The sequence below is a fragment of the Schistocerca nitens genome, chromosome 3, assembly GCF_023898315.1.
Source record: "Schistocerca nitens isolate TAMUIC-IGC-003100 chromosome 3, iqSchNite1.1, whole genome shotgun sequence".
Classification (NCBI taxonomy): domain Eukaryota; kingdom Metazoa; phylum Arthropoda; class Insecta; order Orthoptera; family Acrididae; genus Schistocerca; species Schistocerca nitens.
In genome coordinates, this window is record NC_064616.1 from 493,147,185 (window position 1) to 493,160,954 (window position 13,770).

The following is a 13,770-nucleotide window of genomic DNA, read 5'->3' on the forward strand; positions in this document are numbered from 1 at the left end:
CAAAAAACATTGTATATCTCAAATAGGAACATTAACTGGATCCACATACGATGCCTGACATAACACAGACTATGAAATTGCATCACGAGAGAGTGGTTTTAGCAGAATTAGGAATTCTGAAGCATCTGGTAACTCTTGAAAATCTGCTGTGCAAACAATGAGTTGGTATTTTCAAAGTTAAATGAAACAGTTACGTTAGGTCCAAATATGGTCCTCTTGCAAACAGGAGTCTCCATCCCATTCTTCATATTACCCACTGTCGTCTGCCAATGTTTATGTGGTGACAGCAAATGATGAAAATATTTTAAAAAATAATGAAAATTTTGCTAACTTTTGGATGAATCATTTAACAAGCTAGGGCACACAAACATATGCCTGTCAAGGAAAGAATCTTCTAGTATTTGGTTAATGGTCTCCGTTACTCATAAATTATTTACATTCTGCCAGAACTTTCCTTATCCTGTTTATACTTGCTAGTGGCTCTCTTCTGTCCTAAACCTTGTGTCATCTGATCTTTGTTACCATCTCATAACTTACATCTGCTGTATGTCTCTTGTATTGTCCGTCCATATCTCTCCCTATGTTTTCCTTCTCATTTTTGCTACATACATGCATTGCAAGCCCCTACCTGTGTGATCACGTGGGACATTTGTTCCACCCATAGCACCGGTCGTGGACACTTTGACTGTAGTGCACACCATCCTATGAACAACCCAATAGCTGGATCACAGTTAAACATTATCAAAGCAACAAATTACTACACTCCATTTCCCAGTTGAATTACCTATCCTCACACACTGCTCCTATCATAATCTTAGGTCTATTCTTTTTTTTTGCACCATGCACAATGTTAGCTAAAGTATGATCGAATACCCTCACATCACAGAACTATCCTCCAGCCCTCAGCACAATTTCTTCTTGCCTTATCATGCTATTCTTAGGTAAAACCCAGGCCCGCATCACATTCATTAAATGCTGCATAGGCCATGGTAGCCCCCCCCCCCCCCCACACACACACACTCCGTCTCCCAATGGTCTAACAATAAAATTTACTTCTCTGAATGCCACCCATCCTTTCAAAATGATCTTCAAATTTTCAGATTCTGCCAGTCCCTAACCCTCACACACTACAGAAATTAATCTCCATAGTGCTGGAGTTCCAGAGCCAACTCTGCTCCTTTCACAAGATACTGTTACTGTGCAATTCCAACTACCTGCACTACATCTCCCAAATTGAAACCCCCACCCTTCAACACCTGGAATAGCACTCCAGTCATCAACTCCAAAACTTATCAAATTTATCAACATCCTATTTTTGCTTCAGACCACCACTAGCCATTAACACCTCTCCTATCCCCAGCACCTCCCCCCCCCCCCCCTGCCAATCAACGCCTCATAGCACACAGACCATGACTTGCTGGCATTTTCCATTTGTTGCATCCTCCAATACTCCCTCCCAACATTCTATAAACACAGAACCTAAACAAAAGCAAAACACAGTTGCCAGCTTATCCACCAAAAACCTCAATCCTACAAAAGCTTCAGTCATATCCAATGGCCTCATCTTCAGCCCACACTTAAGTTCAGTCACAATGGACTTGGCTAAGATCTAGTCTCCTCCTCCTGATCCTTACAATAGAAACACTTCTTTGCTACGAATCCCTCGAGCCAAAGTCAACCTTATCCTAACAATGAACCTTTCCTCTCCCCGTTCATACCAGCATCCAACCATGACTTTCCCACTCCCCCACCCCCTCACTTAACCAGCCCCTGGTCACCATTCAGAAATAGCTTAAATACAACTTGGCCTCATCATCCTTCCCCAGGTCTCTTCCCAGAAACATAAAACTCTCAACAGAAGAAAGAACAGCCACCACTCAATACCTCTAGACAGACCATGATTTAATTATCCTCCCTGCAGACAAAAGCTCCACCATTGTTGTGATGAATTACAGTGACTACCTGTCAGAAAGCTTCTGCAAACTGTCTGACTCCTCCACCTACAAACTTTGCCACAGTGATCCCATCCCAGAAGTCAAACAAACATAACTTTCAATCCCATTTCACGATCTTTCACCGGAATTCATCTCCCTTCTCACCCCAATGGCACCCCTCTCCCCCAACACACACACACACACACACACACACACACACCTTCTACAGTCTTCCTAAAATCCATAAACCCAACAATTCTCTCAACCACCACTACCCCCCCCTCCCCCCTATTACCAGCTAGATCCCAAATCATCACTGTTAGTGCCAACTACCTATACAATAACATCCCTCATACATATGGCCTTGTTGCTATCAAACACTAACGCTCTCAACATTCTTCCAACTCAAAATTAACAACCTCGTTCCTCATTCATCTAGCCAATTACATCCTCAACAAAACTACTTCTCCTTTGAGGGGAAGATACATAAACAAATCCGCTGCAAGGCTATGGGCATCCACATGGCACCCTCCTATGCCAATATGTTTACAAGTCATGTACAGGAAATCTTCCTAACCTCCCAAAACCCAAACCATTTGTCTGGCTCAGGTTCACTGATGGTATCTTCATGATTTGGACACAGGGCCATGACAATATATCCTCATTTCTCCACAGCCTCAATATATTTTCTCCCATCTGCTCACCTCCACCCCTCTGATGGTTCCATCCAAACCTCTGTCCATTTCAAGTGCACTAACTACCACCAGGACCTGCATTCTGACAACTGTCACCCCTGGCCACTCATGGATGGTGTACCTGCAGCGACAAAAACTCCATTGCTCAGTATGCTAAAGGTTTCACAAGGGCCTTAACAGAAAGGCACAGCCCCACCTCCCCCCCCCCCCCCAAACCTAGTGAATAAGAAGATTTTCCGTGCCATATCCTCACTCACCCCTCATCCTCCCACTACCCCCAAGAACCATCTGCAAAGGAATGCCCCCATCATCATCCAAATCAATCCACACTGAAGTAACTGGAACATGTCCTTCGCCAGAGCTCTGACTATCTATCATCATGTCCAGAAATAAGGGACATCCTACCCACGATCCTTTGAACTCCCCCTCAAATGGTATTCTGCTGCCCATCCAACCTATGTAACATCCTGGTCCACACCTGTGCCACTCCCAACCCCCCACCCACCCAGCACAAACTACTCTAGTCCCATCACCGGCTTATGCCATTCCATACCATCAGAGGCAGGGCCACCGGTGAAGGCAGCCATGTTGTATACCAGGTTTTTTGCAATTTCTGCACAGAATTTTATGTGGGCTGCATCATAGCCTTTGCTATTCAGATCCCAGGTTTTTTAACTACACAGCTGAGAGTTATCCTTGCAATAGTTTCTTTGCTCCCGTAATCCTCCTGGCCTCAATCTCCACTAACCCACTACACTCACAACTTGATCCCATTCTCTCTCTCTCTCTCTCTCTCTCTCTCTCTCTCTCTCTCTGTGTGTGTGTGTGTGTGTGTGTGTGTGTGTGTGTGTGTCTCACATTATAAAGAGAACTGATTATACACTAACAGCCCTGAAAATGGAGCATTTGGAACATCCTATCAGTAAGAGTATTGCCCATGCAAGGTGAGGTTCCAAGTTTGAGTCCCATTCCAACACATAGTTTTAATATGCAACAAAGATTCAAAACAGGTCACACCACCCACTGCTGCTGAGTGAAAGAGTCCATTTTGAAAGAATAAGATATGTTGTTCAATATACAGAAGCTTGTGAACATTTTAGCATGAAGGAACAACGTGTTCATCTGTACATTACTAAACAAATAACAGAACATTATTGCCAGCATACAAGTTTATCTGAACAGACTGAGCAAGTTGGTACAGTGGTTAAGGCACTCAACTCATAGTCAGGAGGCGTGGGGTCCAAATTACCATCCAGTCATCCATATTTAGGTTTTATGTGATTTCTCAAAATGTATTCATGTAAATGCCAGGATGGTTCCTTTGAAACATACTCATCTAATTACCTTCCCTATCCTTATCAATTAAAAGTTTGTAATCTGCCTCAATAACCTCTGATCAACTGGGTGATGAATTCTAATCATCCTTTTTTTCTTATGTGAATGGCCTCTAAAATACCCTGCAACATGGACAGGATATTTGAAATAAGATAGCATATAAGTTGGCAGTTTCTTATGATGTAAATTTTTGTAACTCAAAGTTTTTTCACTACATTACACTACACTCTCTGATCAAAAGCACCTGGACACCTATTAATGGACATTAATATTGGGTGTGTCCACCCTTCACCTTTATGATGTCTTGAACTCTGCTGGGGACACTTTCAGTGAGGTATCTGAATGTCTGTATAGCAATGACAGCTCATTTCTTCTCAAGAACTGAAACCAGAGAAAATGATGTTGGGATGCTCGGGTCTGGAGTTAAATCGACATTCTTACTCATCCCAAAAGTGTTTCACGGGGTTCAGATCAGGACTCTGGGCAGGCCAGTCCACTTCAAGAATGTAGCCTCACAGGTGCAGCATTATGAATGGCAGTATTGTCACACTGACACAGTCAATCATTGTCTCTGAACCATTCCTCAACTTTGCTTAGTACACAATGCTGTAAAATGTGTTCATATCCTTCCGTATTTAGTGTTTTCTTATTTGCGATAATGGGATCACACCACAACCACAAGAAACACTCCATACCGTAACATCACCTCCTCTATACTTCACTGCTGGCACTACATACAATGGCAGATAATGTTCTCCAGATATTCATCAAACCATAACCCTTCCATCAGATTGTTACAGTTTGTAGCATGATTCACATTCCAAATCACTCATTTCCTGTCATCTATGTCCAGTGGTGCCACTCTCTATACTACCTCAAACTTCGTTTAGCACTGACTACAGAAATGTATGGCTGATCAGCTGCTGCTTGACCATTGCACCCCATTCTTTTTAGCTCCTTACGCTGAATGTGCTAGTTGCACTGATGGCAGTACTTTGGACTCATGAGTAATTCCTTCTGCTGTTTTTATGTAAGTTATTACAACTATCCTCCACAATGCTTGATGGTCCCTGTCAATCAGCATAAGAGATATGGCTGGTCTACGTTTAGCTGTGGTTGCTCCTCCACATTTACACTTCACAGTCACACACCAACAATCAAATTGGGCAGCTTTAGAAGCTTGAAATGTAGTTTTGTTAATCAGCTGACATCAATGACTAGTCCATGTTCAAAGTCACTGAGCTCTCCTGACCCAACCATTCTGCTGTTACTCTTTCTCTACTAACAATAAAATACTCCCCACATCCTTTTATACTGGTGTATCTGCCTCTCATGACATCTAATGGCCAATTCTACATTACATAGATGTATCCAGATACTTCATATCACATAGTGTACATCATTCTCAGGAAGTCAAGTCACACTGAACTTGTTTTTGACAGCCCTCTTTAGCACATTTGTTACTTGGCAGCAGCTTCTTCCTCCCTAAATGCAAATGAATGCTAATGCACAGCTTTCAATATAGTAGAATTATAAAGATGAAAACTTTTTACTAACCTGCACTGTTTCAAGTAGGTCATATAAGCTTATTGGCCTGTTGGGTGGAGGCTGCCGAGGTGAACATGCGAGTTCAAATATATAACGTTGTTCCATTTCTTCGTATGTTGGTCCAAGAATTCTAAGTCGGCTGCATGATGCTCCCTTTTCATCAGGCTTTCCCCTAAAAGATGATATTTTAGTCTTTCAAATGTGTCCAAATCACATAAATAAGGCACCTCTAATTGTGCAAAACACTAACTCCATCTGATTCAATGCTTCCAGTAAAATACAAAATATGAACAGTAAGAATGAGAATTACTTTACACCTGGAGAAAAAAAAGTACTTGAAGCACAGGCATATAATTACGTTGTGTTGATTACTGGTTTTATAACTATATAAGATTTCATTCTGAGCAAACTAGTTCTGCTGATTTAAAACCAATAACAGCAATAACATGCAGAAATGGGCACAGAGACAGACAGATTAAAAGTTGGCATAAATCAAAATGTTACAAAAATCTGCAGACTATAATTAAATTTACATTGAACGTGAGATATGTCAACTCCATGGAAAAAAAAAACTATGACTTCCATTATGACTATCTTTCTGCAGGTCCTGTTGCTACTGATATTATAACTGCTCAATTTAGTAATCTATTTTTCTACATTAGTACTGGACCAGCACAAGTGAGAGGAGGATGATACACTTACACAAAATTCTAGGTTGCTGGTGTAGAAAGAAGCAGAGGTCACACAAACAACACAAGCTGACAGATACCACAACATGTTAGTGTAAGAATCATTTGTTCACTATGGATACTCAACATTACTCCCCGCAATAAATGAAATTGTAACTAGTGACCTCCCAATTTATTCTTTAGCACAAAATATGTATGTAATGCAGTCCCATGAAAATATTAGTATGAAACAATTAGGACATGCTCATAAGTCTCCCATATGGTACATAAAGGACATATGGCAAGAATAAATTATTGGAAAATGAAGACCTCTAAATACATATATAAATTAAGAATAACCCCCTTTAATGTTCCTGGAATTAATGTTTACCCACTGTTTATGGCATGTTCTATCAGTTCCTCCAAATTCTCTATGTTCAGAATGTTAATTCCCACCAAATTTTGTGTTATAATTGTAAGTATCTGCTTTTTATACTTAATGAAACAATGTTAATATACAGAAACAAAAACATATAACTGGGACATTATGATGCTGAAAAGGATTTGGCTTTTATGTGGTGCCTAGAAACATTTCACAATGAACTCTGTTGAGCTCTGGCCTCTCACCTTCTGAATCAGTAGTAGAAGTCTTTAAAAGTTAGAACAATTTCTGTCACTAGTGCTTTGTTTTCAACACTGTGAATCTAATAACAACTATACTGTGTGTAGTGTTGCTCATAGTTGTGTTATCGAACTAAGTTTTGGGTTGGGATAAAACATCAGAATTAGTCCAAACAGAAAAAAAGCTGGCAACAATAAATATGAGCTATGGTAGCACCTCTTCCAGATACAATATGAACTATTATATAAACTATCTTTGAACCATCGCAGATGTGGTATCTCTTGCACACAGGGCAGAGAGGGGGAGGGAGGTGTGGAGACAACACTTTGTACTACCACTATGTATGACATGGGAATTGTTAGCATATTATTTCATTAAAAAATGCATCAACTGTGATTTGCAGCATAGTTATACACAAGGGCCCCCGACCACCGGCTTTGGCTGTACTGAGCTACAGTGGTCTTGGACGAAGCAAGCCCGTGATGTTACAGCACAGGCTGGGCAGGACTGCATGCAAACACCATGCACTACAGGTTGGTGGTAGTACTGACTGCCATTGTGAGCTAAGGTCTATGAACAGCAAGTAGGGCGGTGCTTAGAGTGACACGTGTGTATGCTAATTTATGTTATCACTAAATTTTCCATTTTATTTTCTTCTTTTTTTCGATGGAAAACATGGTTTGCAAAGGAAGAAGAGCAAATCAATACAAAATGAAGTAAAAGGGGAAAAAAACTAATCAGTGGTGGCTACAGAGCTACAGAGCCCGAAATGAACCTTAAAAGTTCAATTTGGGCAGTATTTAAGCCTGTAAAGGATAGCAATGAGGAAAATGTTAGTTTTGTTTGCTGTTCACTGTGGAGAGAAATTTACACTCATGGAAAAGGGTACAGTGGCACTTTGCACATTTCTTGCTGCCCATATGTGTCTAATAAGCAAGTGTCTTGTGCTGACAAGAAACAACTTCCTAAACCCACCCAGGAGATGATTATTGGTAAATGTGTGGCTATGTGTTGTATGGAACTGTAGGGGATGGATGTTTTTTGGATCTTGAGACACAAGTTAACACTGGAGTGACTTACAGAAAAGTATCCCCACATGGTACATGGCACAAAGTGTTAAAAAGCTCGACGTTATCTTCACTGCGTGATTATTCATGATTGAATTGTTCCTGTGCTATGTAAAATACAATTCTACAAAATGCTTTTAATAAGGACAAGATAGGCATCAACTGTCCACAATTTATAACATTTCGACTTGCAATTTACACAAAGAAAGGCCTCCCTGCTCTTGCAATAACAGTGGAAAAGTCCAGCGATACTCACTGGAATACAGGGTTGACTGTTAGAATCAGAAGACAGTCAATATTCTGACTTGTGTCATTAAAGCTCTCTGAAGAAGAAGGAAGATTAGGGTTTAACATTCCACCAACAATGACGTAATTCGAGATGGAGCTCAAGTTTGGATTTTGTTTTGTTAAGGATGCGGACAGAAAGTCCTTTCAAAGGAAACATCCTGGCATTTGCTTGTAGTGATTTAGAGAATTCAAAGAAAACCTAAATCCAGATGGCCGGAGGCAGATTTGACCTCTGAGAAGGGAGAAATAGGTTGAACTGAAGAAATTAATAGCATACTGATGTATGCTATCACATTACCGTAATTCTTATATGTTAACATTTACTTTATAGCAAACCTTTTGAAACATGAGGCCTTTCATGGATGCAAGGAATCAGAATTGGAGGAATCACCTACACTGTTGCCATGGAATATGACATTATTGCAGCATTTGATTTAGGCACCTCAAGACAGAGAAGCCTCTAAATAGGACTTCTATGTAAATGCCTTAGTGGAAAATTTAATTGTTCAGAGGCACAATGAACCAGCAACTTTTCTCTGGCCACCATATCATCATCTAAAAATGACATCTGAAGAGAAGAGGTGAGAAGTCATGAGGTGAGAAGTCATGGCACAGTTAAGACGTACAATATATTTATTGCTATGTTAATTGTCCCCAGTGGCCATTTCCAAATGGAACTGTCAACTAACAATCAAAACCAAGATAGGCCACAGAAGAAAGTACAGACCTCATAGGGTCTGATTTGGTGTTTCCTCACCTAAAGGACAGTCAAATATATGGGAATACTTTATCAGATCATTTAGCATAATCTGTGGGTGACTTTGGGGAAGTCCTGAAATTCAATGAAACAGTTCAAATTCCTTCAACAATAGAATATTGTTGTATTTTTGATAGTATTTTTCACTTTAGGGCTCACATTGTGGTTGTATTAAAAAGCTTTTCTATTTTTCCAGTTAGATAAAAATCATTAGAGTGAGTCATGTACATGCCACCAACAAGCAATTCTTTCACGAAATTACACAAAAAGTACACTACCATGGAAAGCGAAGAAGTTTGCTTTGTGGGCAGATGTAAATGACAGTCTTACGCTAACAGGTGACTTAGAGACACATATAATTCCAAACTACAAAATGGAAGAAAATATGGTTTCTTGCTGCAGAATGACTGCACAAATTTTTTCAGTTCTTCAGAAGAGTGCCAGAAAATACTGTGTATAAAACCACCCAGCTTGTCTTATGAAAGAAATTTTATTTCTGCCAGTTTCATTCTCAACACAAGGCAACCACTTTTACACCTGGGCAATGTTGATGCACTTCTTTTTATTCACAGTAATTGTAACAGAGACAAGTGAGTGAAAAAATATCCTGAAACCCTTTCTGCACACAAAGTTTCATTTTACATTGTTGGTAGCTGTAAAATTTTTTTGTTTATTGCACATTTTGTTGTGTACATTTGACTTGTGTACATTTGACTTACCTACACTTCCTTTAAAATTACTTTTAATTTACTGAAGAGAAATAAAACTCACATTACATACAAATTATTACTGAGCAGCAAGGATGATATTGGCAGTTTTATTTCAATGTCAGACAATCCTGTTTAGTATTTAGAAAATGACTTGTTTTATTCACAAGTGCCTTGATCACTTGTGATAATGAATTTTGAGTGTAATGACTTATCATCAGAACTAAAAGTCCAATATCTTGTTATGTCAGTAACAAGTAAAGTCTTCATCACACACTCACTGTGGTCAATTAATATTCATGTAACAAATTCAGTCAAGATATTCAGGAATAAAAAAGTATGTCAAATGAACCTATGGCTGGCTGTGGCCACAGCTTCTACAACCAGAGCTGTAACTGGCGGCATGTCTGGCAGCGAATTGGCTGCATTTCAGTCATCACATGTTGGAGGTTATGGTTACAGCTGTGGAATTGTGAGCCGAAGTGAAAGGAGAAAACATAATGGGTACATCCTTATGTTGCAATCCCCTCAACAAAGGGAATGGTTGTTTTTTTTTTTTTTTTTTTTTTTTTTTTTTTTTGTGAAACAAACGGTGCTGAACTATCATCATTCTTGAACAAGATGTTAGCTGAGTATCTGTGGCAGATGGTGGCATGTAAGTGGAGGATATTTCACAAGCCCCTGAATGTAGACAATATCACTGTAGAGACTGTTATGGCAAGTTGTATTCTACAAAACTATATATGAACCAAAGACGGTGTACCACTTACTGACACCCTATACCAGTATCTTTCAATTCATGAGAGGGTATTCCACAATGAATATAGTCATAGACCCAATTCACACTATAGAAACGTATCTACCAATTACTTTGTAGATAAAGGTGCTCTGCCACGTCAGTTGGATAACATTTTCTGAATTAAATGTAGATGTTGTGTTAATAAAATATAAAAAAAAGGTGTGTTTTGTTCCTGTGGATTTGTACATTCACTGCCACCAAACATCAGTCATTTTCTATCATGTTTTCTTTTGCTGGTTCTTGTCTACTACATATCCTTTGGATGACAAACTCCCTGGAGCAGACATCTTCCAAAATTTTATAATAATTTTTTCTGTATTAAAGTCCATGATGACAGAAAGATCCTTCTACAGCAACACATCAACAAAAAATCAAATGTAAAAAATCCACACCACTGGAATCACATTGATGGCTGGCCACACACTGGCAGTATAGCATAGACACTGTTCCTTGCAACTGCATATAACTTTAGTCACAGTGGGGTCAATGGCTGATCGCTGTTTGCATGACAAAATACTGGCCAGACAAGACAGATGGCTAAAGTTGGCTGTGTGCACAATGCACATCCACCTTGAATGTAAACTTGGCCACATCCAGCCAGCTGCAAGTCTGACCACAGCTGTACTAGTGCACCACCATCCTGAGTGCAGTATGCATATTTGCCAGTGTGTACAATGCAGCCCATCCACTGCTGTTGGGTGGGGCAAAGCATTTAATAGTCAAAGTGGTATTGGCTGAGGGTGAGCCAGCACAGAGCTATTTCACGTGGAATGAGGTGTGTCAGACCAGCAAAGCCCATGGGTTTGGACTGCTGCATGGTGGGCCACTCTGCAATCTGATATGCAGGGAGATGTTATCATGTGGTGTACGGCGTGCTGCTGTTTTTGGAATATGTAGCAATTTCTGAAGTGGTGATCAGGTTCGGAACTAATAGCAAAGCACAAACATTTAATACTATCATAACTGTCACACATTTTTGGTACTTCATTCGGCATGTCCCGATTTCCAAGGTGTTTGTTAGCATGGGACCTGACAGCATAGTTAACATTTAACTGCACATTCCATTCTATATTATGAAGTACAGAATTATATTTTACTATGTTGTCATGTATCTACATACATTTAACCTTGTGATGAAATTTGTAGAACGTAATTCTGGGTGTGTCATATTACATAAACAGTCAAAATGATCTGTTACCAACTACTATCCCATGTTTTGCACATTTTTCTTAAAATGTCATATTTAGCATACAATGTAGCAAATTTTATAAACTAATTATAGATATACTTCTTGTCTACAGTTTGATGCCATATGTATATATGTACCATATGTCCCGGTCTTGTAATTGCTTTTGGACTAATTCTAAAATTTTTATGTAGGCACCAAAATTTTTGAGTTTATTTATGAAACAGAAAGCCAGATAGAAAGAATTCACCATACAAAATTGTTACGAACAAGAATTCTGGATTTTTTTTTCATCATAAAATAGTATGAGCTACTAATGTGATCGTAAAATGCAAAAACTTTTGTATGTACTTCAAAAGTAACTTCCCACGATCTACATTTCCTACAATTAACACCATTTTTTAAAAGTGTAAAAGAGGAGTTTTACTGTACCATATTTGCATGGGACACTGATAGTGGGCACTAAAGTTAATGTTTCAAAGCATTATGTTGACGACAGAGTAGGACTCACCTAATGTCTAAGAAATTGCTGAGCCAAAAACAGCTGCACTGGACTTTCTGAAAGACTAATCTGTTTTTATGACAATAACACTGGGTTAGAAAACATTGCAGACATACCAAGGCACTGCTGAGAGTCACAATTTGTGCTGTTCCTGTTAACTGAAATTCAATGGCGTCATATTGTAGGCCGTCCAAATAATTGTTTAATACATTCTATATGATGTGTCAGCTGTATACTGGGAATGGTGTCAACAGTACAAGGAAAGAGCATGTGTTTCTCACACTGGTTGCAGATGGCAGAAGAAGACAGAGTCATGCCTGGACTGTTTACCAAATATGAGCAGCCACTGCTGATCACATGGAAACCACTGCAGAAATTAGGACTAATTTGCAAAATTAGTGTCAACTAGGACCATCTGAAACCATTTTCTGGAAGCTGGGCTATAAACATAGATGCCACATGTCATGTTTCCTCTCACATCTCAAATGGTGCAGAAAAATATGCAACAGGAATGATAAATGGCCAAAAATTTGTGATAAGTAATGTGTGCATGGACAGGCAGGAAAACAGAGTAACACACCAACTGTGGAGAAAAGCTTCAAAGTTTGCATTTTGGAGGCACAGATCTACTGATAGGAATACAACATTTCAATTTTGTGACTCATTATATGCACTGTCCATAGCAATATCTGACAAAAGCAAACAGGGATGGAGAATTTGCATTAAGAGAATGGTGAGGCCTTTAAAACTAAATTGGTTTTGCGGTATTATGCAGCTTCAGCATATTGTTACTGTTAAAAACCACTTTGTCACAATTTCGGATGAACGTAGATGAGATGTGTGGAAATAACTACGAACAGTTATGTGTTTTTCACCAACATAGCCACCTATGCTTCACTATGCTATTGGCAAAGTGAACTGTGATAAGTAAAGTCACCAGAAGATACCCTTGCAAATTAAAATTGGGAGCAATCTGGGAGTCATCTAACTGTGAAACCTGCCTCTTTCTTTTCCTTCTGTTATGAACAAAAGTCTTGGACATAAGGGTGGAGAGAGGAATGGGAAAGTGAGCACTTCATTCAACCTAAAAGTTTAAACGGGAGTTTAGAAAACACAAAACATTTTGAATTTTGTGTCATTTTCATCTAAAATCGGCCAGGTTCCCATTTCAGATAAGAGGTCCCTATAATAAGGACTCAAAATGTAACATGCAGTGATATGTACAGCACAAGCCCAGAAAACTGACGATTCTTCTTGTTAGTGTGTAAAACGACATGCAAGCAGTGCCCTGTGTAGAGCAGCTGGAGACCATAAAGGTACAAGAAGGCTAAACACTTTGTTTTACTGATTGCAGCCAAGAGTCCCTCTTTTCCAGCCACTTTCCCTCCTGCTCACACAAGTTTCCAATTCATTAAAGATATGACAGCCTAAAATGGAGTGCCACTGTGTTCCCTGCAGGTTTCTTTGACTGTTACAGTTACTTGTTTGTTACCCTGGATTACAACACATATCACTATACCACTGCAATTGTGTGTAAAAAAAGGAGTACTGGATATTTGACATCTTCTCTCTTCTACAAAAATCTTTTTCAATAGTTGCTTGGTACTAACAGGATAGGACCATGTTGTTGTTGTTGTGGTCTTCAGTCCTGAGACTGGTTTG

The 13,770-nt window shown here is 39.4% G+C and overlaps 1 protein-coding gene across 2 annotated transcripts in view; it reads right to left on the reverse strand.

The window, feature by feature from the left end:
• Positions 1–13,770, reverse strand: part of LOC126248422 (transcriptional adapter 1-like) — a 177,804-nt gene that overhangs the window by 39,034 nt on the left and 125,000 nt on the right. For both annotated transcript variants that reach the window (XM_049949389.1, XM_049949388.1), the window contains one exon: positions 5,522–5,684. In XM_049949389.1, coding sequence (XP_049805346.1) covers positions 5,522–5,684 — 163 coding nt within the window. The remainder of the gene's footprint in view (positions 1–5,521; positions 5,685–13,770) is intronic.